Source organism: Rhinopithecus roxellana, chromosome 5 (genome assembly GCF_007565055.1).
Source record: "Rhinopithecus roxellana isolate Shanxi Qingling chromosome 5, ASM756505v1, whole genome shotgun sequence".
In the NCBI taxonomy this organism is placed as follows: Eukaryota; Metazoa; Chordata; class Mammalia; order Primates; family Cercopithecidae; genus Rhinopithecus; species Rhinopithecus roxellana.
Genome location: NC_044553.1, coordinates 85,073,661 through 85,099,155, shown reverse-complemented (window position 1 = coordinate 85,099,155; position 25,495 = coordinate 85,073,661). Strand labels below are relative to the sequence as shown.

At 42.6% G+C, this 25,495-nt stretch overlaps 2 protein-coding genes across 10 annotated transcripts in view; one reads left to right on the top strand and one right to left on the bottom strand.

Moving 5' to 3' along the window:
• ZFYVE26 (zinc finger FYVE-type containing 26) overlaps positions 1 to 18,730 on the bottom strand; it is a 77,949-nt gene extending 59,219 nt beyond the window's left edge. Inside the window, exons 1-12 of one of the 2 annotated variants that reach the window (XM_010366622.2) lie at positions 18,674 to 18,730; positions 17,914 to 18,190; positions 15,829 to 15,907; positions 11,246 to 11,335; positions 9,449 to 9,971; positions 8,592 to 8,722; positions 7,501 to 7,665; positions 7,264 to 7,352; positions 6,147 to 6,310; positions 4,097 to 4,300; positions 1,849 to 2,457; positions 1,509 to 1,592 (exon numbers count right to left, since the gene is read on the bottom strand). In XM_010366622.2, coding sequence (XP_010364924.2) covers positions 1,509 to 1,592; positions 1,849 to 2,457; positions 4,097 to 4,300; positions 6,147 to 6,310; positions 7,264 to 7,352; positions 7,501 to 7,665; positions 8,592 to 8,722; positions 9,449 to 9,971; positions 11,246 to 11,335; positions 15,829 to 15,907; positions 17,914 to 18,107 — 2,332 coding nt within the window. In that variant the 5' untranslated portion in view covers positions 18,108 to 18,190; positions 18,674 to 18,730. The remainder of the gene's footprint in view (positions 1 to 1,508; positions 1,593 to 1,848; positions 2,458 to 4,096; positions 4,301 to 6,146; positions 6,311 to 7,263; positions 7,353 to 7,500; positions 7,666 to 8,591; positions 8,723 to 9,448; positions 9,972 to 11,245; positions 11,336 to 15,828; positions 15,908 to 17,913; positions 18,191 to 18,673) is intronic. The other variant, XM_030930858.1, reaches the window with a different exon arrangement.
• Positions 18,731 to 21,568: 2,838 nt separating this feature from the next.
• RAD51B (RAD51 paralog B) overlaps positions 21,569 to 25,495 on the top strand; it is a 774,018-nt gene continuing 770,091 nt past the window's right edge. For 7 of the 8 annotated variants that reach the window (XR_004057382.1, XM_030931002.1, XM_030931004.1 and 4 more), the window contains exons 1-2: positions 21,575 to 21,639; positions 24,763 to 24,848. Coding sequence is in view for 6 of the 8 variants with exons in the window: in XM_030931002.1 (XP_030786862.1) it covers positions 24,765 to 24,848 (84 nt within the window). In the remaining 2 variants the exon portion in view is untranslated. Of the gene's footprint in view, positions 21,640 to 24,762; positions 24,849 to 25,495 lie in introns of all 8 variants that reach the window. The other variant, XM_030931008.1, reaches the window with a different exon arrangement.

The following is a 25,495-nucleotide window of genomic DNA, read 5'->3' as shown; positions in this document are numbered from 1 at the left end:
TATTCTCAAAAAGCTAGAAGAAAAAAATTTTTTTTTTTTTGAGATGGAGTCTCACTCCGTCACCCAGGCTGGAGTGCCGTGGCACAATCTCAGCTCACTGCAAACTCTACCTCCCAGGTTTAAGTGATTCTCATGCCTCAGCCTCCCGAGCTGGGCGCCCACCACCACACCTAGCTAACTTTCATATTTTTAGTAGAGACAGGGTTTCACTATGTTAGCCAGGCTGGTTTTGAACTCCTTGCCTCAAGTGATCCATTTGCCTCAGCCTCCCAGAATGCTGGGATTACAGGTGTGAGCCACCATGCTCGGCCGAAGAAAGGATTTTGAATGTTCACAATACAAAGAAATGACAAATGTTTGAGGTGATAGATAAGATATTACTCCAATTTGATCATTACACATTTTATAAACATATTGAAATATCACTGTGTATCCCTTAAATATGTACAATTATTACATGCCAACTAAAAATAAAAGGGAGGCCGGGCCCAGTGACTCACGCCTGTAATTCCAGCACTTTGGGAGGCCTAGACGGGCAGATCACTTCAGGTCAGGAGTTCAAGATCAGCCTGGCCAACATGGCAAAATTCTGTCTCTACTAAAAATACAAACATTAGCCGGCTGTGGCAGCGCGCACCTGTAATCCCAGTTACTCAGGAGGTTGAGGCACAAGAATCGCTTGAACCCAGGAGGTGGAGGTTGCATTGAGCTGAGATCGCACCACTGCACTCTAGCCTGGGCAACAGAGTGAGACTCCATCTCAAAAAACAAAACAAAAAACAAAACAGAACAAAAAAACCAGGAAATAAAAATAAAAGGGGAAAAATAATAAGACCTACTTCATAGTATTGTGAGAATTAAATAAGTGAACAATTACAAATATAAGGAATGTAGAGCAGCATCTGGCATACAATGAATACTTAATATTAACTCTTACAGAAAAAAAGAAATACATATTGGTCTACCTTATTTTTAAGGCAACTGGGTAATATCTATCTATACTTTATATCCACATACATCTAACCTAGTAATTCTGCTGCTAGGAGCTTATCCTATATTTACACAAGTATGCACAGACATATATAAGGTTGCTTACTACAGCACTGTTTATAATAGTAAACAATTGGAGACTTAAACGTACATGAACAGGGTGTTTTTGACAATGGAATACTAAGAAGTATTTAAAATGATAAGTGAAAAAAGTTTTCAATTTATAGTACAATACATCTGTGTATATAAAAGGATATAAACGAAAAAAGCAAGCTGCAGTTCTCAATATATAGTATAATGCATGTGTATATATAAAAGGATATACAAGTTTATATTGCATGGAAAATTTCTGGAAGGATACACAGGAAACTATTAACAAGGGTTACCTTGAGGGAGTGGGAATAGGATAATTTTACAACACTTTTGTTGTCTTTGACCATGTGCTGTTTCTTAAAGAGTATTAGACAAGTAGCATTACACCACTTGCCTAGTGCATGGGAATGAGCTCTTCAGATTACCTGCCTGGCTCCTTCTTGTCCGACGACCCCGGCGGACACTGGGGTGCCGTGTGGCAGGCCGGTATCTTCGGGAAGGTTGCTCCTCTGAAAGAGCAAACCCAATAGGACACACAGGAGAGTGATCAGCTTTGATTTGGCCCCTCTTGGCCTAATAGGTGGGGGAAGGTTTGCATTGGGCTCTGAGACACGGAGCATAACCCAGTGTTCTACACTGGTTGCCATGGTGATGATATGCCCTGAGTTACGGGGTGACTCCCATGTACTCCTAGCTCTCTCCCATATTCCCAGGATCTTTCTCCCTCCCCACCTTCTGGTCCCACTAGCTCCACCCTCCTCTCACCTGAACGATGGTTGCTTGTTACCACTTTGTATCTCCACTGGGCCTCAGAGAGAACCTTGGAAAGTCGATGCAGGCGGCTCTGCAGTCCATCTCTGCTTCCTGAGCAGCTCTGACCTTCTTGCTTTGGCTTCTCAGGGGGAATGTGGCTACTGATCTCATCCAGTTGTTCTTGGAGAAGCCTGAGGAAGGCCCCTATTGCAAATTCATCAGCCAGAAATCCACTAATACCACTAGTAAAGTGTTTTAAGTCCAAAAAGCTGTGCCTACGAGGCCCTGGGTAACTGTCTTTTGGCTCTGCCTTCACACAGCTTGGCACTGTATAAGCAAGGGTCTTTGGGACTCCCAGGGAACCCCGCTCTGACTTCCTTTCAGGATGTGCTATGTGCTGAGGGCTCTCTGATGGGGACCTCAAACCTGAGGGGCTCTTCCCCTCAATGTCATCATCCTCAGCATAGTCCTCAGGCAAGTGAGGCTCTGGGTGAAGATCAGCAGAGGTGATGAGAAGCAATGAGAAGATGTTTTCCAGAAGCTCCAGGCACAAAGAGTCAGGAATACTGCACAGATACTGTTGACACCTGGCCAGGTAAGTTGAGAAGAGATTTGCAGCACCTACAAAAACATGTACAAGAGAAGAGGCCAGAGAAAGAGAAGACAGAGAATGCAAACATTAGAAACATTACCTCCCAGAGTCAAACATTCTCACAACTTTAGCTCATTTATTTATTTTTTAATTATAAGGGAACTGAGGTTACAGTGAGAAGAATAAGAGAGACTTCTTAGGATATCTCATCATGATTTGCTGAAAGATTTTGCTATTTCAAAAGTACAGCTCGCCATGGGCAGTGGCTCATGCCTGTAATCCTAGCACTTTGGGAGGCCGAGGCGGGCGGATCACCTGAAGTCAGGAGTTCGACACCAACCTGGCCAACTGGTGAAACACCATCTCTACTAAAATATAAAAATTAGCCAGGCATGGTGGTGGGAGCCTATAATCCCAGCTACTCAAGAGGCTGAGACAGGAGAATCACTTGAACCCAGGAGGCGGAGGTTGCAGTGAGCCGAGATCACGCCACTGCACTCCAGCCTGGGTGACAGAGCGAGACTCTGTCTCAAAGGAAAAAAAAAAAAGTACAGCTTACTGAAAACTCATTATTTTGTATCTGCTTTGTGAATATTACATTGTTCTTCATCCCTGATAAGGACTCCATATTTCAGTTCCAGGAATGAAGGTAACATGCAGACACTTTACTCCTCAATTCTATTTCCACTTATTATTACACTAAAGATGATCATGGTGGGCCGGGCGCGGTGGCTCACACCTGTAATCCCAGCACTTTGGGAGGCCGAGGAGGGTGGATCACAAGGTCAGGAGATCAAGACCATCCTGGCTAACATAGTGAAACCCCATCTCTACTAAAAATACAAAAAATTAGCCAGGTGTGGTGGCGGGCACCTGTAGTGCTACCTACTGAGGAGGCTGAGGCAGGAGAATGGCTTGAACCTGGGAAGTGGAGCTTGCAGTGAGCCGAGATTGTGCCACTGCACTCCAGCCTGGGCAACAGGGCGAGACTCCGTTCAAAAAAAAAAAGAGATGATCATGGCTACCTAGATCTCTTAAGAAATCCTTAATAGGCAAAAAATGACCATGCTAAGAGGTAAAGGTCTATTCCAAAGCTAGGAGAGAGGGAAAACTGACCACTAGTCACAGAAGGCAAGTTAAGGAATTGTAAATTATTAAGAAAAATGAGAGAGGATAGGACCATTAGGTTGGTACTTTTCACACTGTAGGCTATGACCTATGAAATCACCTTAGAAGGCTACATTTAAAAAGATTAAATAGGAAACAAAAATAATCAGGAGTGTGCTCTGTGAAGTAAGCATTGTTTTTAAAACTTGGTTTGTAGATCACGTATATACACATACATATGTAAACACACAAATTATATACCTAGGTGCAAACTGGAGTAGGATGTAAAATGCCATTCCTACTGTGAAATATAGTTTTTAAAAAAAGCATTTGGAAAACACCACACTGGGTGATCAGACTCTGTTAAAACAGGCAATCACTTGCTTTTTCCATGTCTCTTTGATTCAGAGGCTGACAGATGGATGAAACTCTGTCTCTGGGTGAAATAAAACCAAGGCCATCACCTCACTCCCAATCTTGATGGAAGAGGGTAAACACACAAAGCACGCACTAGCGTAGGTTGTTACCAGCTTACGTCAGAGATGGAGGGAAGTGCCGTACCTGGGGAGGAAAGAGAGTCATTCGCTGGCTCTGCAGCTGAGGTCAGGTCCTCAGAGAGGCTGTCTTTGCAGTCCTGGCACTGGGAGTGCTGGTGTGAGTTTACACAGAGGGCATAGATGGCATACTTCATGGCACAGAAGCCCTGGTAGAGTGTCAGGTTCTGACACTGGCTCAGGTGCTCAGGGACTGGAGCATCAACTGCATCTGAATTACAGAGAGAAACAGGCTGAACTTGAGAGTTAATTCATTCAGGCTGCAAGTATGGGTGAAGCAAAGAGATGCTGTGCCATACTTACAGGTCCACTTGTAGGTTCTTACCCTCTCTCCTTTCTGTCGGTCTGATCTGTGTCACTTCTAGGGCTTTCCCTCTAGTCAGTATCAATTTTCAGTTTCCTGCACTTCCTTTCCCCCACTCACCTCTCTTCTACATATCTCATGACTTCTACATGGCATTATTGCCCAGGGCCAGGTCTTACACCTGACAGTGAGTGCCTCCTTAAATTTTGCACCTTAAAGGTCTCTCTTGCCTCACCCTAGTTGCAGCCTTATTATTGCCCTTTTTTGCCTTTTCCAAGTGTGCCCTGTGGGTCCGGGGATCAGATTTAAAATATTGCATTTCTTTGGAAGGCCTGTATACTTACATGTAGGAGCAGAGTTCCTATTCCTATAGGAAATCTGCTAAGCAAGCTGCCTATCTTTCCAGAAAAAACAAAAAACAAAAAACAGGGAATGTAATAATACTGGTTCTGCAATTAGCAGAAGGTCCTTTCGAAAAGTAAAGCAACATCCAGGCTGCGAAACCTCAACTGCCATATGAGAAAGTTTGTGTCTTTCAAAGGTAAGTGTCTCTGACCTGTGTGGCAGATTGTGACTACACAATGATACATTTCTTAAGAACAAAAAGAAATGTATACATTCCACAATGTATACATGCATCAAGATATATTCCCAAAATAGATACAATTATTATTAGTCAATTAAAAATAGGGTAAAATTATATGGGGTGTAGTGATAAGTGCCTGTAGTCCCACCTATTGGGGAGGCTGAGACACGAAGATCACTTGAGCCCAAGAGTTCAAGACTAGCCTGGGCAACATAGCAAGACCCTTTCTCAAAAGCAAATGAACAAAAACCATGGTGAGAATTCATTTGAGAGGGGAGGGAAATAAGATAAAACTTAAAGAAAAAGAGAGAGCTTTTTAATGGGGTCTTGAATTTAAGCAAAGATCTTAGGTTAAAAAAAGGCTTTGTTCCTGTTTCAGACAAGAAGAAGTCCTTCTTCTTCTTCTTTTTTCTTTTCGTTTTTTTTTTTTTTTGAGATGGAATCTCCCTCTGTCCCCCAGGCTGGAGTGCAGTGACGTCATTTTGGCTCACTGCAACCTCCACCTCCCTGGTTCAAGCAATTCTCCTGCCTCAGACTCCTGAGTAGCTGGGATTACAGGCACACACCACCACACCTGGCTAATTTTTTATATTTTTGGTAGAGACAGGGTTTCATCATGTTCGCCAGGCTGGTCTTGAACTCCTGACCTCAAGTGATCCACCAGCCTCAGCCTCCCAAAGTGCTGGGATTACAGGTGTGAGCCACTGCGCTCAGCCCAGGCAAGTCTTTCTTCTAAACCTCCTGATCTGTTACATGGAGTATGAAGAGGACATGGGAGAAAAGGCACAAAATATGCTATCAGAAAGCTTATAAGACATGAAGCCACCCACTAAGAATTTGCATAAACAATGTCTGACAATGCTGTATATTCAGAGGGCAATTTCTAATTCTGTTTCACTGGAATGAGGCTGTAGTCCTGTGATGGTTCCACAAGGACAACGAATGCAGGACCGTGCTCACAGGATTCCCTACACTTCACCAAGAAAGAAGAGGAATGCCCTATATCCCATAATCTGATTAGGACAAACAGTGCTCATTTAGAGGAGACTTGGTCACCACCCTCTTGAAAGATCTCAGCAATCACATCTGGACAAATCTCATGTGGGAAGAAATGTGCAAGAATGTCCTAAGAGAAAATCCTGGCCAGGTCATTCCATTCCAACTCACCAGGCTCTTGCTGGGGGTCCTTGGCTGGCACTTTCTGTAAGAGCTTGAGAACATCTTCCTCCCTGAGGGCTGGAAGGTTTGTAAGGTGATGGAGAGTGTAGAGCACTGAGTGGCTGTCTCCACCGTGTAAATGACACAACAGATCTCTCTTTGGTATGGGGTTGCTGAATGGGAAAGTTGGAAGGATGGAAGAGAGGCAGTTTATATTATTGCCCGAAGAAAGATCAATCTCCATTCCCTCTTGCTTTTCCTCTCTGGACCATAACGCCACAGGTTTCACTTCCCTACAAACTAAATTTTTGTTGGTTTGGGATGGAGCATAACATTTATTTACCCTCAGGGAGGTACATCTATCAAACCAGCTCTAGTTGTCTAGAAAGGGCCTAGAAAGGGCCTTTCAGGTCAGTAGGGTCTAGGAAGGTCCTACAGATTGAATTTTCTAATTTCTACACCCTCTCTAGCTTCAAATGAACACAAGTTTCTCTGGCTTTACTTTGAGTAAGAGCCCCTTGCTACTTCCCCCTCTGCCCACTGTACTTCAGAAAGTGCTGGTGAAGTGGGTGAAGAACAAGATAGAAACCTAGGTCCAGGCTAAGTTACCAGAGAAACACAGGGCCTCATGCACAGTTCAATAAGCATTAGTTGAATAAAAGTGTGATCCTGGATAACAAAAGACTAAGAATGTGGATGACATTATGAGCTGTGTGATTTTGGACAAGTTATTTCATACGTATGGGCTTCAGTTGCCCGACTTTTATAATGAAGATAATACTGGTATCTACCCATAGGATTATTGTAAGGCATAATTGAAACCATCCATGTAAAGGGCTTAGAGCAATGCCTGGCTTATGGTAAGTGCACTGGAAATGTGAGCTATTGTTCTTTTTATTATTGTCATCCTAAAATTATCCTCTAGTTATGACCTGATGGTCATGGTGAAGGTAATAATTACTTGTGTTTCTTTCTTGGTTTAATAGCTGGAACAATTATTAGTAGCTGGTCAACATTGCCAACTCAAAACCCTTTATGTGGAAAACGCCTTGAAATGACCACACATGCGGAGTACAGGGTCAACTGTGCCCTGTGGTGGGCAGGCGCTGCCTGCACAGGACCATACCTGCTCTGCTGTATGCACCACTCCAGGACCTCCAGGTGAGCCCACAATCCATCACAGGCATCCCTGAGGAGCTCATCACAGCCTGGGTCCTATGTTGATATGGGAGAAGAAAGAGATGCTGACTCAGGCACCTGGGGTTAGAGATTATGACTGAGTTTAGGGCTGTGCATTCGGCCCAAGCCCAAAGTCCCAAGGTTCTTACTTCCAGAGCAGCCTGGGGTGCTGAGTGAGAGTTACCTGGGTCCTGTGCAGGGTCTGGAGCAGCCTCTTGGCTGACTCTAGGCTCTGGCAGTGTGTCCAGCCCAGGAGCACGAGCAGGCAACTGAGGGGCCTGAATTCTCTATCAAGTAGGCAGCCAAGATTTGGGAAGTCTTCTTCTTTCAACAATGTTAGTGCTGTTACCTGTAAGTCAAAGAAAGCTGTTATGGGCAGCTATGTGGATGAGACAGAATGGGTTCCAGCTTACTGCTCATTAGAGAAAGAAGTATTTTAGTACAGCAGGGAGATTTCTGACAATAACAGGAGTGGTTGGCTGGGCGCAGTGGCTCATGCCTGTAATCCCAGCATTTTGGGAGGCCAAAGCAGGTGGATCACTTGAGGTCAGGAGTTCGAGACCAGCCTGGCCAACATGGTGAAACCCCATCTCTACTAAAAATAGAAAATTAGCCAGCATGGTGGCACAGGCCTGTAATCCCAGATACTCGGGAGGCTGAGGCAGGAGAATCACTTGAACCCAGGAGGCAGAGGTTGCAATGAGTCGAGATTGCGCCACTCCACTCCAGCCTGGGTGAGAAGAGGGAAACTCTGTCTCAAAAACAAAAAAAACAGAAGTGGTGAATTGAGTAAGATAAACGTTTATGAAAACACTAGACTGTGAGCTCCTTGAAGGCAGACACTGACTTCTGTTGTAACTCTAGCTCCTATTACAGTACATGGCACACAGGATGAGATTAATAAGTATCTGCTGAATTAAACTGAAGCTCAGTTGCAATCTGGAAGGAAAAGATTAAAGTAATTAAATTCTCCTGTCAGCTAGGCAATATATTGTTGCCACTGCCTTTTCTTTCTTGCATCCTCCAGAAAGCACACACATATACATTTTAGTTTCTGCCAAAGGACTGACATAAAGTGACTGCAACTGTAAGTATGAATGGTACTGATTCTCAGAGTCTCCTTTCCCATGGGGCTGTGGGAGGGACAAAACCAAACGACTCAACACTAATTAGACTGCTTTATGTTGGCCAAATGAGTGGGAGAGAAATGAGGAATGAAAAAGTCTGGGGAGAACCCCTGGGTACCTCTGTGATGAACAATTAAGCTTGACTTACCAGAATCTGCTCGAGGAAGTGTTTGTTGTTGCTTAGGCAGTAGAAATAGGCCACTTTCCAAGCCTGGGCTGGGTTGGGATTGGAGAACAGGGCTAGCATTGCCCGCTCAGGATCTAGATGATCCGGTGAGACTGAATATCAAATAAGACGGTTATCAGGAAACCAAGAGCTCTTCTTTTCTAAGCTAGAGCCCATTTGAACAACCAAGTGATGTGAGAGTTTGCTCTTTTAAAAACAGGCTGGGTTTTCCATACTTTATCTTAAAGAATCTTTACTTCTCTTGAGAGCTTCTGAAAAGCTCTTTCCTGCTATTGCTATTACTTTATTTTTTTCCTCCCAACACCTCCATCTTACACTAGAAAACCTGTACTTTATTTATTTATTTATTTATTTATTTATTTATTTATTTATTTATTTATTTAGATAGGGTCTCACTCTGTCATGCAGGCTGGAATACAGTGGTGCAAACACGGCTCACTGCAGCCTCGACCTCCTGGGCTCAGTGATCTTCCTGCCTCAGCCTCCTGAGTAGCTTAGACCACAGGTGTGGGCCACCATGCCTAGCTAATTTCTAAAATTTTTTTGTAGAGATGGGAACTCACTATGTTGCAGAGGCTTGTCTTGAACTTCTAGCCTCACATGATCCTCCTTGCCTTGGCCTCCCAAAGTACTAGGATTACAGGCCCGAGCCACCATGCCAGGCCTGTACTTTTACAAAAGAGCATTGTACCCATTTTTGCTTAGCCTCCCCCATTAGATGTCCTGAGCCACGTGGAAGGCACCAGTCTAGAGCCTCCAGCAAGGCTGGGCATACTGGAATTACTGAAACTAAAGGAGAAGCAGCAAAGGGAACACACCTTTTCCCGAGGCTGTAGCCCTCGGTGGCTTTTCTGTTACCTTCTCTGCATAAGTATGGCCATACAGGGACACCAGGCCCCGGCTGGCCTTGTGCAGCAGGCAGCTGAGCAGCCGCTCCTCCCGCAGGGGACTCCCCTCAGTCATGCAGGCCTCTAGTAGTTCCTCACACAGGAGACGCAACTCAACCCCAAGTGGTTCTGCAGGGCAACGCAGAGTACGCAGAGCTCCATAGATGGCATCGACTACCCCAGGGGGCACTGAATCAGGGCCCTGCAAAGCCCGCAATGCCTTTCGAATGAGGTCCACCAGTGCATTCTGCAGAGGCCAGTGACAGAGGCCAGTGCCGTCATCCTCCCCAAGCAGGAGCTCCAGCAGGGCCTGTGCTGGCTGGGGAGACTGCCTCAGGAGATCCCAGAGCACAGAGATAGCTTCGGAGCTGAGATGATGAGTACAGCTCTCCTTCCTCGGATTTCCGTCAGGCACGGGGCCTACTGCACCCTGTGTTAAGGTCTCATATAGCTCCTAAATAGAGGATGAAGAGAGGGATGGGTGGTGGGCATGCCTGGAATGGTATCACTTGTGTGCCTTCATGCTTTCCTCTTTTTCAGTTTACTTATATAATAGTAGCAGTAGCAAATACTTAGGTAGTAGTTACTATGTGTCAGACACTGTTCTAAGGCCCTTTACACAGAAAAATCAAATTAATCCTTACAATAGTCTTCAGAGGAAGATACTACTTTTACTCCTATTTTATGAATGAGTTGGAGCCTGGGAGAGATGAACTCAATTGCCCAGGGCCTCCATGCTCAAGCTAGTCCCACCTCACTGTCTCCAAAATGTGTACTGGTGATATGAATCAAGGTTTGCCAACTCACAGACCAGGTAAGATATTATGCCCATCTAAAGGCATTTACATTCAATTTTTAAAAGAACGTCAGTTTTTAACCCTTGATCTAAATCCTAGCCATGCTTTCAGTCCATTCTTTATCCTTCCATAAAACCTTCTCCAATAACTCTAACCCATATAGCTTCAATGTACTTAAAATTAGTACAATATGATTTAATACATGAAAGTGTGTGTTTTAGTCCTTCTTCCTCAGTCACCTAAAGCAAGAACCTCTCGAGCCTATCCTCTGTTTGCAGGGTGAAGGTACAGGGAGAGAAGGGGGTGAGAAGTAGGTTATTTCCCACACTTGAGCACCATGCCTACAGATGGTGCTCAATGATGCCTCTTCACTCACCACCTCAGAGATGGACTGCAAGACCATGAGTCCTTTACCTAATACAAGTGAAAGTCCCTCTCTTAAATCCTACTGTAACTATGTCTTTAATTAACTGGTGGCAGGGTCATTAAGAAAATAAGTATTGGGCCTCAGAGCATATCTCAGGCACTAAAGTAGTAACTGATACATGTTATAATGATATAATTAAGACTTGATGTGAATCTACCCCCAGAAGGTTGTGATGAGAATTAACTCTAACACATTCAGTGAACCTGTTATAGAAAAGATAGTCAATGAATACTAGTTCCTTGTCCCCTCCATATTCCCTGCTATCTATTAAAAAATCTTTAATTCCCAGTTATACTTGGTACTTCTGGACAACCACCTCAAAAATTCTAAAATCATATAAGTTTACCCTAACTCTAAACTCTCCTCAAAGGAGCTTCAGTGTTGCCTTGCCTGAGAACAAAGTATAGGCAACATCTTGGAGACCTGTCTCTTCTGGATCCCTGGAAGCTAAGCTGCTTGAGTGACTGTCAGCCCTGGGCAGATGGCACCAGGGCCCTCTCTCACCTTGAGGATGTTCTCTGGAATGTCACCTTGGAGGTCTTCTGACAATAAAAGAAACTCAAGCTTTCTCCGGAAAACAACTGGGAGTAACTTCTAGAAGAATCATAAGAAGGAAGCATAGAGATGAGATATATGTTTTAGTTAACAAATTTAGTTAAATATTTCTGTCCAGTTATCCAGTTAGTCTTATTTCTACTATTTCTCTAAGATAAAGCACTTTTTTTTTTTTTTTTGAGACAGTCTTTCTCTGTTGCCCAGGCTGGAGTACCATGGCATGATTTTAGCTTACTGAAACCTCCACCTCCCAGGTTCAAGCAATTTTCATGCCTCAGTCTCCCAAGTAGCTGGGATTACAGGTGTGCACCACCACATCCAGCTAATTTTTATATTTTTAGTAGAGACAGGGTGTCACCATGTTGGCCAAGCTGGTCTGGAACTCCTGACCTCAAGTGATCCACTCACTTCGGCCTCCCAAAGTGCTGGGATTACAGATGTGAGGCACCATGCCTGGCCTCTCTAAGATAAAGTATTTTTAAACACAACAGTCCTGGATATGTTTTCAGATATTGTTCTTTTTTTTTTTTTTTTTTTTTTTTTTTTCGAGATAGAGTCTTGCTCTGTCACCCAGGCTGGAGTGTGATCTTGGCTCACTGCAACCTCCGCCTCCCGGGTTCAAGCAATTCGCCTGCCTCAGGCTCTGGAGTAGCTGGGACCATAGGCGTGTGCCAACACACCTGGCTAATTTTGTGTATTTTTAGTAGAGATGGGGTTTCACCGTGTTAGCCAGGATGGTCTTGATCTCCTGACCTTGTGATCTTCCTGCCTCGGCCTTCCAAAGTGCTGGGATTACAGGCGTGAGCCACTGTGCCCGGCACAGATACTATCCTTTATAAACAAAAATAGCTAAACTTGGACATACACCTCTCTTAAAAACTAATAGTTAAAGCCCACACTGATCAGCCTTAAGTTCCAAGGTTTGTTCATTTCATTGACCTTTTTTGTCACTTGAGGTCTTTCCCCAAGAATCTCTCTTGCTGTGTTCAAAATACCCAGTTGTGGGTAAGCCTGGGAGGGTATGGCCCACATGATCCTCTTTTGGTCCAAACCCCTGTTTTTGTCATTCACTATCCTTTGCATAGCAGTGAAAGAAGAACAGTAAAGGGGGAGAAATCCGATGCTTATTGAACAGTTACTATATGCCAGTACCTCGCAGGTACTGTGTGCCATATTTTATTCTTAACACATTTAATTTCCAAATCAAACAAAACAGTGGCACATATTTATAAATTTTTTACAAATAATCTTTACTAGAGGTAAAATGATTAGGAAGCATTTTTCCCAGTTTTTTCAAACGAAAAGGAAAAGGTGATCCCAGTGTTAATGAGACATGCCATCAGAGAGGTCTAATGTATAGAGAGAAAGGCTCTGACTCTTCCTGCGCCTGCTTGTTTCACAATAATTTACCTTCACCTGGTCCCTAACACTCAAATTGGAGTCTCCCCTTTTCCAGACACAAATAAAAATAACAAGAGTCTGAGACTCATCCTGAGAAACACTACCTTAAATATGAGACATCTGTCCATCTTGCCTCTCGTTAAAGCTTCCCAAAGATGAGTTTTATTGGAAGGCAAGGAACACCTGCAGGGGTGTGTGTGTGTGTGTACACCTGCAGGTGTGTGTGTGTACACCTGCAGGTGTGTGTGTGTACACCTGCAGGTGTGTGTGTGTACGTGCGTGAGGAGAGTTTAGAGCATAAGACCTAACTATCTCCATTCATGTACCATTCGTCACATCAGAGGGTAACATGATCTAATATGTTCTTGGTCCAAAATCTTATTTCTTCTAACCATGTACTTCCCTAATATGTGCATCAAGGCCATGTGAAAGCTTATATAATGCCTGTGATTGGAAGCTGGTAGATAAAATTCATGCTGGGAAGCTGAGGATTAGTGCTTCTGAAGACTAACAGAAAAGAATAGATAAGATGTCTAGGATAGCAGACCCTTAATAGTCTGGCTAAGATTTTATTTAGAATCCTAAAGACTGAGTATTTCATACCGATTTTACTGCTGAAACTACTTTAAACATATTCAGGATCATAACTGATTAACATTTATCTTCTTAAAAGAGGCAAGAATTTGCTCAGCATTTCTAAGCAAGATTTTTTTACTGTAAGAGCAAGGCATGTTCAATGTAGAAAAATTAAATATACAAACTATATAAGTAAACTAAAATATGTTATATATCTATAAAACATATATATGTCCAGTTAGTCTTATTTCTGCTATTTCTCTAAGATAAAGTGTTTTATCTTAGAGAGAGATATATAACATATGTTATATTTTAGAGTGCAATATAATATATATAACATATATGTTAGTTTGCTTATTTGTATATTTAATTTTGTAATTTTACAAATTTAATTTGTATATTTAGTTACATATGAAATATATATGACATGACATTTATATATAACATATATGAAATATGATATATAACATGTATTATATATGAAATATATAACACATATGAAATATATATAACATATATATAAATAATATATAAAAATATATATCTCATATGAAATATATGTTATATATATTCTCACTGAAGGAGAACAATTATTAAAACTGTAGTCTAAGGCCATTCATTCAGATCATTTGCTATGCACATCTCTATGCATGTATACCAAATGTACTTTTTTCTAAACTGCCTTTTTTCCTATACAGCAGACCATGAGCACTCTATGTTAGTGAAAACTCATTTGCCAAATACTTTTGAACAGTGGTATAGTATTTTACATATAGATATACTTCCATTTATTAACCTGTCCTATACTGTGGACATGAAAGCTGTTTCCAGTTTTCCTCTAATAGAAGTAGCATAGACGTGAACATTTCTGCAGCTAAATCTTTGTATAAATGCTTACACATGTAGAGATAAATCCCTGCAAGATTAAAAGGCAGAAGGCAAAAATGAATGGAGGAAAGGGAAAATAGAATTACTATTTCATCTAATAATTAAAAGGGAAGCTTTTGGCAAAAGGTGGGAGCCTGGGAAAGGACAGGCAGCCAGTACATTCCTAGATGATGAAGGCAACTTCAGGATAATGACTGGACTTGGAAAACTACCCCAAGAATTCACTGGACACCATGGGCCTTATATAGTTTTAAAATTCTATGAGGAACTAAAATAGTCCCACAACTGTTTAAATAAGCAAGTCATTGAAGCTTTGAAGGCCATATAATCTATCTGTGAAGCTGGGAAAAACGAGAATGGGAAGTAGACTCCATCTCCTGACATAGTTGAGCAACTGTCTAGAAAATAAGCAACCATTCAGACATAAAGTAAGCAAATAGCCTCTAATGAGGTAAAAGTTAATAGTCTATGTTTGTACTAGGGAGATCCTTAATCAGTAACAATAGTTCTTTTTCTCTTTGAAGATACTATTGTAACTATGGTGTCACTATTTTAGCTCAAGTTTTCTCTTTTAAATCTGAAACCATAGCCAACTCTTAATTATGCTGGGTTTCATTATTTTTCAATCTTGTTTTTCTTTCTTCTCCCTCCTACTAGTCTTTCTGTCATTTTTCTTTCCTAAACAGTTGGCTAAATCCTGGATAAGAGATACATTCAGATTAGCAATTTCTGTTACTTTTTGACAGCTATGTGAAGAATGACAAATGTCACACAAAAGTGTAACTAAAGACAAAATTAATTCTGGTGACCGAGAGGAGCAAAAATTTAAAAAACTGGCAAAATGATAGACATTTTAAAAGTAGAATTTGTGGTTTCTTAGTTTTAAGTCCATCTGGGCTAAAAAAGTAGTGTTAAGGTGGAAAACGCAGAGGATTGAGGTCAGAAGATCTTGGCTTCAGCACCAGTTCTATCAAATAACTTTACAGTGGGTCCTTGGGCCAGTCATTTCTAAGTTAGAGGTTCTTCACTTAAATCTCAAAGTCTGAGGTTCAATATGAAAATGTCTCAGAGAAATTCTTTCATAGATATCAATTTCTGATAATTAACACATACTTCTAAAAGGGCTTTTAATAGAAGTTTATCTTTAAAAAAAGTAATTCCTTACCGTTTTTTTTCCAATATTAATTTGCTTACTTGTTTTTATATTTGGTAATTTTATTTTCAATTCATGTGAATTAGTAAACTACAAATTAATGGAATTTGAATCTATGAGATGTCATGGAATTAGGCTAGTTAAAATAGGATTTTTGGAAGAAAAACCAAGTTTCAGCTCAGCCCATTCTCTATTACTTAAATGTTGAATAGATCCAAATGTTACAGATTCATATTTTATTTGCTATTTTGTTACTTTCACTGAGTTTCCAAAAGTTCTCTTTAGACACAAGACTCATGGTGGTATTTAACAAACTGTACTATATGCCAATGTATGTTAGTGCATTAATGAATGAATTTGGTAAGGAGACAGCAATAAAAATTTAAGCCATTCTCTGAGAATGAGTATGATGAATTTAAACATAAAGGAAGTAACAGACAGAAGGGAAATCCCACAACTACTTTCAAGCTCTCAGTCCTGGCCTCAGGGGAAAATTTAATATAAACCTACTTACCTTTTCATGGGCCAACCATTTCTCCAGTACGAGAAGCCAGACCCAGGCTAACCTTTGAGGGTTGATGTCCTGCCCACATCTGAAAAAGGTGAAAAGAAAGACTTGTAAAAAAGAGTTTCTACTGATCTTTCATCTTTTGTCATCCAAGACAGATTTTATTGCTCATTCTGTTTTAAACCTGAACAGGCAAGACACTGCCCTAATGAGATATTTTTAAATGTATATGACAGTTCAATAAAACAATGGAACCAGGCCGGGCAAGGTGGCTCACACCAGTAATCTCAGCACTTTGGGAGGCTAAGGTGGGGGATCACCTGTGGTCATGAGTTCAAGACCAGCCTGGCCAACATGATGAAACCCCATCTCTACTAAAAATACAAAAATTAGCCAAGTGTGGTGGCAGGCGCCTGTACTCCCACCTACTCAGGAGGCTGAGGCAGGAGAATCACTTGAACCCGGGAGGGGGAGGTTGCAGTGAGCCTAGGTTGTGCCACTGCACTACAGCCTGGGCGAGGGAGCAAGACTCTGTCTCTAAAACAAAAAAACAAACAAACAAAAAATAGAAACAGAACAGAGCTAGCAGCTTTCATAAAAAGCCTTAATCTCACCTCCACCTCCCTATCTTAGTTTACAGAGAAAACCATAATAGCTAATACTATCTAAAGCATATTTTTTAATACAGAAAGTGAATCAGATAGTCTTAAAAGGAAATTCATACAAATTTATTTTTAACTACATGCTAAAAACAGGACTTTAGGAATTCATAAGCCTTTCTCTGAAGTTAGGAATTTAGACGATAACTGACTAGATCTCAAATTAAAGGAGAAAAAGAAAAAGAAGGGATCACTTAAGTTTCTCCATTGTATATGTGCTAATACAATATGTAAACAGTATAGCATAACAGTCAAAGAAGGAAAACCCAAGGAAAGACTTAAAACAGTACATTTGAATCCTATATCACCAGTGGTTACTAGCTTCACCGGGAGGAACTTCATTGAAAATCTAGGATGGAGAACTGTGGTTGCCAGGGAACAAGGAGGGGTTGTTGTATAAATACAAAGAGGTAGCACCAAGGAGTGAGGGAGTTATTTTGTGGTGATGAAACAGTTCTGATCCTTATTACAGTGAGATTACACGAATCTATATATGGATAAAACTGCATAAAACTACAAATGAAAAAATGAAGGCAGGTTAAGAAAATGCTGAAAACCAAATAAAGTACGTGTCATTAACAGTAATGTGCCGGCCGGGCGCGGTGGCTCAAGCCTGTAATCCCAGCACTTTGGGAGGCCGAGACGGGCGGATCATGAGGTCAGGAGATCGAGACCATCCTGGCTAACCTGGTGAAACCCCGTCTCTACTAAAAAAATACAAAAAACTAGCCGGGCGAGGTGGTGGGCGCCTGTAGTCCCAGCTACTGCGGAGGCTGAGGCAGGAGAATGGCGTAAACCCGGGAGGCAGAGCTTGCAGTGAGCTGAGATCCAGCCACTGCACTCCAGCCCGGGCGACAGAGCGAGACTCCATCTCAAAAAACAAAAAAACAAAAAAACAAAACAAAAAAAACAGTAATGTGCCAATGTCAATTTCATGGTTTTGATATTGTACTACAGCTGTATGAGATGTCGCAATTGGGGGAAACTGGTAAAAGGATACACTGGACTCTATTATTTCTGCAGCTTCTTGTGAGACTATAATTATTTCGAAATAAAAAGTTTTAAGTAAAGTGACAACAATATCTTCAATCTCATAGGCAAGAAGAGAGCAGGGTTTGCTTTTTTGGAGGCAAATAAAATACTTTCCATTGCAGTTCCACCATCTATATTAACGAGGATGAACAAGAAATGGCAGTTTCAGGCACACTTTGGTGGCCAGGCTTACATTCAGTTGCAGATGATAATTTAAAGCCAATATTGACTAAGTAATGACTGTATACTATAGAGGTAAAATTTCAGAGCACAGGAAATACTCTGTGTCTCTGCTTATTCTTCAGAGGGTAGTTGAGTGGGGACACATTGACCAATGCCCAAATATTGAACCACGTGTCTCTCACCCTGGGACTGTGTGGTAGGAAAAGAGATCTCTTACCTCAGCAGATTTGGACACACCACTAATGCCTGAAGTATGTCTTCCACCCTCTTTGGGATATCCCCTTGTCCCTCCTGTAGCTGAGGTACACATGCCTGTGCCAGCTCCCATTCTCCCCTCCGCAGGCATTCACAGAAAAATCCAAAAAGCTGCTTCTGCGAGGCAGCTTCCTCTTTTCCAAATGGATGATTCATTTTCCCAGCACAGAGTGCAGGGAGATACAAAGAAATAAGTTATGCCGAACACATTCTCAATGTTCTCATTCGTGGAGTACCTCCTAGAAACAACACACGCCAGTGAGAAGAAACAGAAGGCGCTGTATTAAGACAAAGCAGCAACTACTGGTCCGCCTGGGAAAGGCGGGACTTACTTGCCCTAAGTATCGTTTTAAGTTTAATTTCCCACGTTACTTTTTGAAAACACTTTCTCCAAGGGGCGGATCCCATCTCTTTACGCAGATTCCTATATTTATAATATTAATAGTCATATGTGCCCCGGGCGCAGACCCATAACTCTACGTCCGTATTCCCTACTGAACTTTATGTCCAGTCACTCCAAATCCCCAGGTGGTCGCCTCCTCAAAGATAAGAAATTCAGCAGGAACCTCTCTAGTTTGAGCCCTCTGTTAAGGCAAAGGATTGACGATCAGGAGACAAATCTGTGTCATAAGTGGAAAGCAGTGCGGGGGTGGGCCGCAGGGACGCTCCCTGCGAGGGTCGTGGAGAGGGGCCCCTCCTTCTCAGGGGTGTCTTACACTCACCTGCTCCCGGCGCCCAAAACAAGAGAGCTCTCAGCGCAGCCATGTTTGAGCCGAGTCAGGTGACACAACCCATCCGAACAGCGGTGGTGGGGGTGGTGACAAAGTCTGAAAGCCCCACTCCTATTGGCTCAAGGCAGGGAAGATGATAATTAAGTGCCATATTTGTTTGAGTCACGTGACGCCACCTCTCCGGGAGTAGGGAAAGCTAGAAAGCTCGGAAAGAGGAAATCAGCTACCTGGCTGCGGACCATCTCCCTCAATTGTGACAGCCTCGGCGCTCAATACTTTCAGTTCTGCTTTGGCCGAGCAGGTGGCAGGAAGAACTGTGACCCTGGATTTTTTTTTTCTTCCACTCGCTTATCTCCCTAACATGTGAAGTCAACATTTAGTGAACGCCAGCCAGTGATGGTGTTTTGTCAGGCACGGGGATACCTGGAGCTAGGAGAACTGGGTTCTCCTCCATTATTATTCTGTCTACTGGGCTCTTTTGTTCCGGAACTCTGCGGTCCGAATTTCCATATTCTTCTGCTTCACTCCATTCGTTTATTTGCACATTTACCCTACAACTGTTAATTGAACGGTGTGCTAGGCTTTATTTTATTTTTTTAGAGACAGAGTCTCTCTCTGTCGCTGGAGTGCGGTGGTGTGATCTCGGCTCATTGCAACCTCGAACTTCCTGGATCAAGTAATCCTTCAGCCTCAGCCTTCCTGTAGTAGCTGGAACTACAGGCGTGCGCCACTACACCGGGCTTAGTCCCTATTCTCTAAGTTGAGTAAATGGAGGTCCCTCTTCTCAAGGGAGATGCAGGCCAAAAATTAGGATACAGTGGGCTAAATTATAAGACAGAAGTATGCATAAGAGATCAGAGAGCAAAGAATGAGCAAAGGCTTTTTCGCAAACATAATAATCTGAAACCAAGTCTTTTTTTTGAGATGGAGTCTCGCTCTGTTGCCCAGGCTGGAGTTCAGCGGTGCGATCTCGGCTCACTGCAACCTCCGCCTCCCGGGTTTCAGCGATTCTCCTGCCCTCAGACTCCCGAGTAGCTGGGATTATAGGCTCCCACCACCACGCCCAGATAATTTTTGTATTTTTAATAGAGATGGGGTTTCACCATGTTGGCCAGGCTAGTCTCGAGCTCCTGACCTCAGGTGATCCACCCACCTCGGCCTCCCAAAGTGCTGGGATTACAGGCATGAGCCACCGTCCCCGGCCTGAAACCAACTATTAAAGTAACGGCTTACTAGGTTTCCTCACCACAGCTGCCTTGCACCAAGCCTTTTGTTTGGTTTCCTTGGTGTGCTTTAATCACAGACTCAGCTTTCCTCAGTGTGTGTGTTTCTTTTTTTTGAGGCAAGGTCTGGCTCCTCCCACCTCAGCCTCCCAAGTGGCTGGAATCACAGGTGCCTGCCACCACATCCGGCTAATTTTTGTATGTTTAGTAGAGACGGGGTTTCGCCATGTTGGCCAGGCTCGTTTTGAAATTCTGAGTTCAAGTGATCTGCCCGCCTCCGCATCCCAAAGTGAAACTGCCTTTGCAAAATTATCACTGAGGAAATTATGACAGTGAAATGAATCAGACCTAACCAACTCTATCTTGCTTCTAACCATTAAGCTGTCCTTGTTCATTCCTGGGTGTAGACTGAACTAACTTTGGGAAGGAATTCAGTTCATGGTTTGACTCTGAAACAAAATTGATAACAGCCCTTTCCGAAAAGACCCACTTCTTGCCTGGGGACCAGTCTGCCTTTGCGGGACTAACACATTAGCTACAAGTTTAGAAATTACAGTTTAGGGGTCATGCAGCCTCTGGCTCCAAGAGTCTGAACCTCCCCAAATTGCTCCTGGGGGTGACGTCACTATTGTAAGTCCTGAGATCGGTGCTTGAGATATTCTGCAGACTCTGCACTCGATGGATCAACTGACACCACTCAGACCAGTAATCTGGCCCAACCAGTTTTGCCATCTCATCCAGGAACAGAAGACATTAAGAAAACCTCACTTCGGACCCCTTGTGATTCCATCTTCAACCTGACCAATTAGCACTCCCCACTTCCTAAGCCCCCACCAGCCAAATTATTGGTAAAAACTCCGATCCCCATATGCTCGGGACAACTGATTTGAGTAATAATAAAACTCCAGTCTTCCGCACAGCTGGCCCTGCGTGAATTACTCTTTCTCCATCGCAATTCCCCTGTCCTGATAAATCGGCTCCGTCTAGGCAGCCGACAAGGTGAACCCATTGGTGGTTTCAAAAGTGCTGGGATTACAGGCATGAGCCACCGCGCCCGGCCTGTTTTTTGTATTTTTTGTAGAGGTGGAGGGGTGCGGGAGGGTGTCTCACTATGTTGCACAGGCTGGTCTCGAACTTCTGGGCTCAAGTGATCCTCCCGCCTCGGCCTTCCAAAGGGCGGATCACGAGGTCAGGAAATCGAGAGCATCCTGCCTAACACGGTGAAACCCCGTGTGTATTTTGTATTTTGTATTTTTTAAAAATACAAAAAATTAGCCGGGCGTGGTGGCGGGCGCCTGTAGTCCCAGCTACTCGGGAGGTTGAGGCAGGAGAATGGCGGGAACCCAGGAGGCGGAGCTTGCAGTGAGTGGAGATCACGCCACTGCACTCCAGCCTGGGAGACAGAGCTAGACCCCGTCTGGAAAAGAAAAAAAAAAGAAAAATTTCCAAACAGGGTCTTCCCTTGCCTCACATTCTCTTTGGTGATGGTCCGCCAACAGATTTTGATAGTCACTGTTTTGAGGAACTGCTTCAGATTCGATCTGTTAGGCTGATCACAGTATTAACTACAATTCCCAGCAAGCCGCGGACCCAACCTGGGCTTCTGCCGGCCTCTGATTGGATACAATAGCCAGGATGACGACCCAATCAGTACTTCGGTTGCTGCTTTGCAGCGCTTTCCGCGGGGAAACTGTAAAGGGTGGGGAAACTTGAAAGTTGGATGCTGCAGACCCGGTACTGGAAAGTTTCATGTGGGGTGCCGTTGTGGGGAAGTGGGGTTCGCTCATTATTTCCTGCTCCTTCCCTAGGCCCGTGGGTGTCGATATTGGGGGAGCGGAGATTTTTCTCTTGGGTGCTGGTCACGCCCCCTTAAGACTGTCGGGATCTTCACTAAGAACCCCGCAGTGAATTCCGGGGGTGGGGGCGGCTTCGGGCCTTCTTTTGGTGGGTAATGCTTGGAAGCTGCTCATTGTTGGAAAAAGCTCTTTTTAGGGGATTCCGGGTGATGTTTCCGCCTGTTGATGCCCGTCTTCCTCCCCAGCCCCTTCCCGCTTCAGGTAGCCTGTCATTAGGGGAAGTTGAGGGACTGTCCCACTTCAGGTGGTGTTGGAGACCGTGGAATCTGGAGTCCGGTCCCTGGATTCGAATGCGAGCTTCACACCAATTGTCAGCTGTTTAACTTTGCCCAAGTTTCTCAACTCGGTGCCTCAGTATCCTTATCTGTAAAGTAAGGTAAAATATCCGAAGCCTTTGGAACAGTGTGGCACATAATAAGGGCTCAATAAATAGTAGCTAATATTGTTCCTCAACAGTTGTCGTTGAACATGTAACATGAAGAATTTTCTTTTCTTGGTGATGAGGAGGACAGGGTTCATTCTCCAGGGTTGACTATCTCCCCTCAAGTGCAATACGCATACGTGCGTTCACGCACACATACACCGCAGGAATTTACGTGCTCCGGTGGAGGAAACAAACTTGCAAGCCATAATAATACTTTGATAAGATTATCGAATAGGTGTGTACGAAGTTGATGAGAACATTGGAGAGGAAAAGACTTGACCCTGGGGAAGGTTTTGTGGAGGGAAGTCAGGGAGACAGGATGACAATTGCGTGACCTACCAATACACATACCATATGACTGGAGGGCAGATCATGTGAGAGTCATTATGATGATTGCTGACCTTAAGTACTATGTGCCAGGAGTGCTTTAACCTCCACTACAGTCATATGCAGTGGTAAATTCATATGACTGTAAAACAACGGTTTTAAGGAAATTAAGACACTGAGAGGTGAAGTAACTGCTGGGAAGGACAGGAACTGAACCTTGCAATGTGATGTATGAGTGAGAAGGAAGTGAGGGACCAATTTTTGATGTTTTTGAAGGGACCAATTTTTGATGTTTTTCTATGCGATCCTAAGAAGTTAGGAATATATCCGGTGGTCTACCAATCCCACGGGAAGTGTTAAAGGATAGTGTGACTTTTTAGGAAGCTACTCAGGGCAGGATTGTGACACTGATAGGACTTTTGCAGGCGAATTTCGGGCTTCTTCCTGTCTGCTCCCATAGCACTTTTAAATAGCAATTGCGATACTGCATGACTGTAGTTATTTGTTTGTACCTCTCTTTTCATCTCTTAACTATGAGTATTCAAAGGGGAGGTGATATGCTTAAATGATTCTTGTACCCCAGAGCTCAGCAGGGTGTGTATTTAAATGCCCGTGGAAGGAGCCAATTAAGGAACAAATGAATGGAGTGGCCAGAAACAATATGCAATAGTCCAGGCAAGTGATGGGAGTGGCCCTATTAAGGCAGAGATAGCAGAATTGGTTGTTGTTAAAGTCCCTGTAGTTTAGAATTTATAGTTTTTTTGTTTGTTTGTTTTTTGTATTTGATAGGGTCTCAGTCTGTTCCCCATGCTAGAGTGCAGTGGCGTGGTCAAAGCAGCCTCGACCTCCTGGGCTCAGATGGTCCTCTCATCTCAGCCTCCTGAGTAGCTAGGACTACTACAGGTGTGCGGCACAACGCCCAGCTAATTTTTGTATTTTTTGTAGAGACAGGTTCTCTCTATGTTGCCCAGGCTGGTCTCAAACTCCTGGGCTCAATCAGTTTGCCTGTCTTGTCCTCCCAAAGTGCTGGGATTATAGGCGTGAGCCGCCTTGTGTGGCCCATAGTTCTTTTCTTTCTTTCCTTTTTTTTAAATTGAATTGATCAGTCTAAATGGTGTGATTACCTGAAACTACCTGATCTGAAAAGACACTAGGCAATGTTATAGCAGGTATCACTTGATTTTCTACTGGGGGAAACAAGTCAATGCTAACAAATTCCCATAGAGAGAAATGAGGAGGATGTATTTTGTGTTTGTGAGAAGTGTGTATGTATGTATTTTGTGAGTGTGTGTGTGTGTGTGTGTGTGTGAGAGAGAGAGAGAGAGATTGATTCAATCTGATTTAGATAATTTAGGTGTTAAATAGAAATTTGGGCCATGGTATTGGAAATAAACAAACATGTACATTCTCAGTACATGTACATTCTCAGTATACATATATTTTCATTCCAAAATGTTACTTCTTTTCTGATAACTATATTGCTTTATTCCTTGGATTTATTCCTTTCCTCTGGAAAGAACTGAAAAATGTATATCTACCATCTCAATGAGATAAACAGCTTCTCCTTTGTATGCATTAAGAGACTTACAGTAATTCTTTTTTAATTCTCTGAAGATAAATCTTTCATAAGCCTCATTTACCCCTAGCAAGGTACAATAGTGAAATTTAACTGCATGTGAGGATATAAGCAGCTAGTGTTAATAAAGAACATTTTGAACCAGGCCTGTTCGCTTATGCCTGTAATCTTAGCACTTTAGGAGGTCAGCATGGGAGGATCACTTGAGCTCAGGAGTTCAAGACTAGCTTGGACAACATGGCAAAACCCCGTCTCTACAAAAAATACAAAAATTGGGCGGGCATGGTGGCAACCTTGTCTCTACAAAAAATACAAACATTAGCCATATCCAAATAAAATTTGTACATGCATTGAACATTTTAAGATGCTCTACAAATGTGAAGTGGTACTGTATTCATGTAGTAAATATCAGATAATTGTGTGAAATTATATTTGAGGTTGCCTTGTTTTTCTGTGTGCCTGTTTGATGAACAATTGTCTCTCATATTTAAAACATTTAAAAAGTTTCTATAGCATTCCTTTATCAGTAATATTTTTAACACAGTATGTTTCATTTTGCATATGGAGAAACTTAAGGAATTTTTAATTTTGTTTTGGATAGCCTATTCACTATGACTTATGTTATATTCTATTTTTTTTTTTCATGGTTCTTCTTTTCTTTGCTGGATCTGGAGGCATGGGTAGCAAGAAACTAAAACGAGTGGGTTTATCACAAGAGCTGTGTGACCGTCTGAGTAGACATCAGATCCTTACCTGTCAGGTAAATTTTTTAAAAATTTTTAATGAGAAGTTTTATGCACAAGTTAACTTTATACCTTAATACTTCTTAAACTTGAAATATGAAAATGTAGGCTTACAAAACAAAAAAGATAAATGATGGTGCTTTTCCATAGGCTAATTGTAAATATCAAGCTTCCTTGGGTGCATTTCCAATTGCGATTTCATTTACCCAAATTTAGTATTTTTGCATTTTGAGGGGAGAGTGGTCATGGCATAAGGTGAAGTAACAGCTTTGCTATTTATTTGTAGTTACATGAGAAATAGGACTCAAATGAGGAGATACTATTCAAAATGTATAATTTCTCTTAAAAGCAAAAGAAATTAATAGACCATTTTCTTATTGATGGAGCATGCGAAATATATAGAGCAGATCTTGCATTTTTAAGCAAGGTAGTGAAGCAAATCCTCCTTAGCAGGGTAAATAAGATTTAAGGGTTTTGGTTGGTTGTTTTTGTTCTTTGTTTTTAAGACTAGGTTCTCATGTTGCCCCAGCTGGTCTTGAACTCCTGGACTTAAGCAATCCTCCAGCCTCAACTCCCAGGTAGCTGGGATTACAGGCACACACCACTGTGCCTGGCTAGATTTAAGGTTTTATCTTACTATAATGAATGTATAAATCTTTGATCT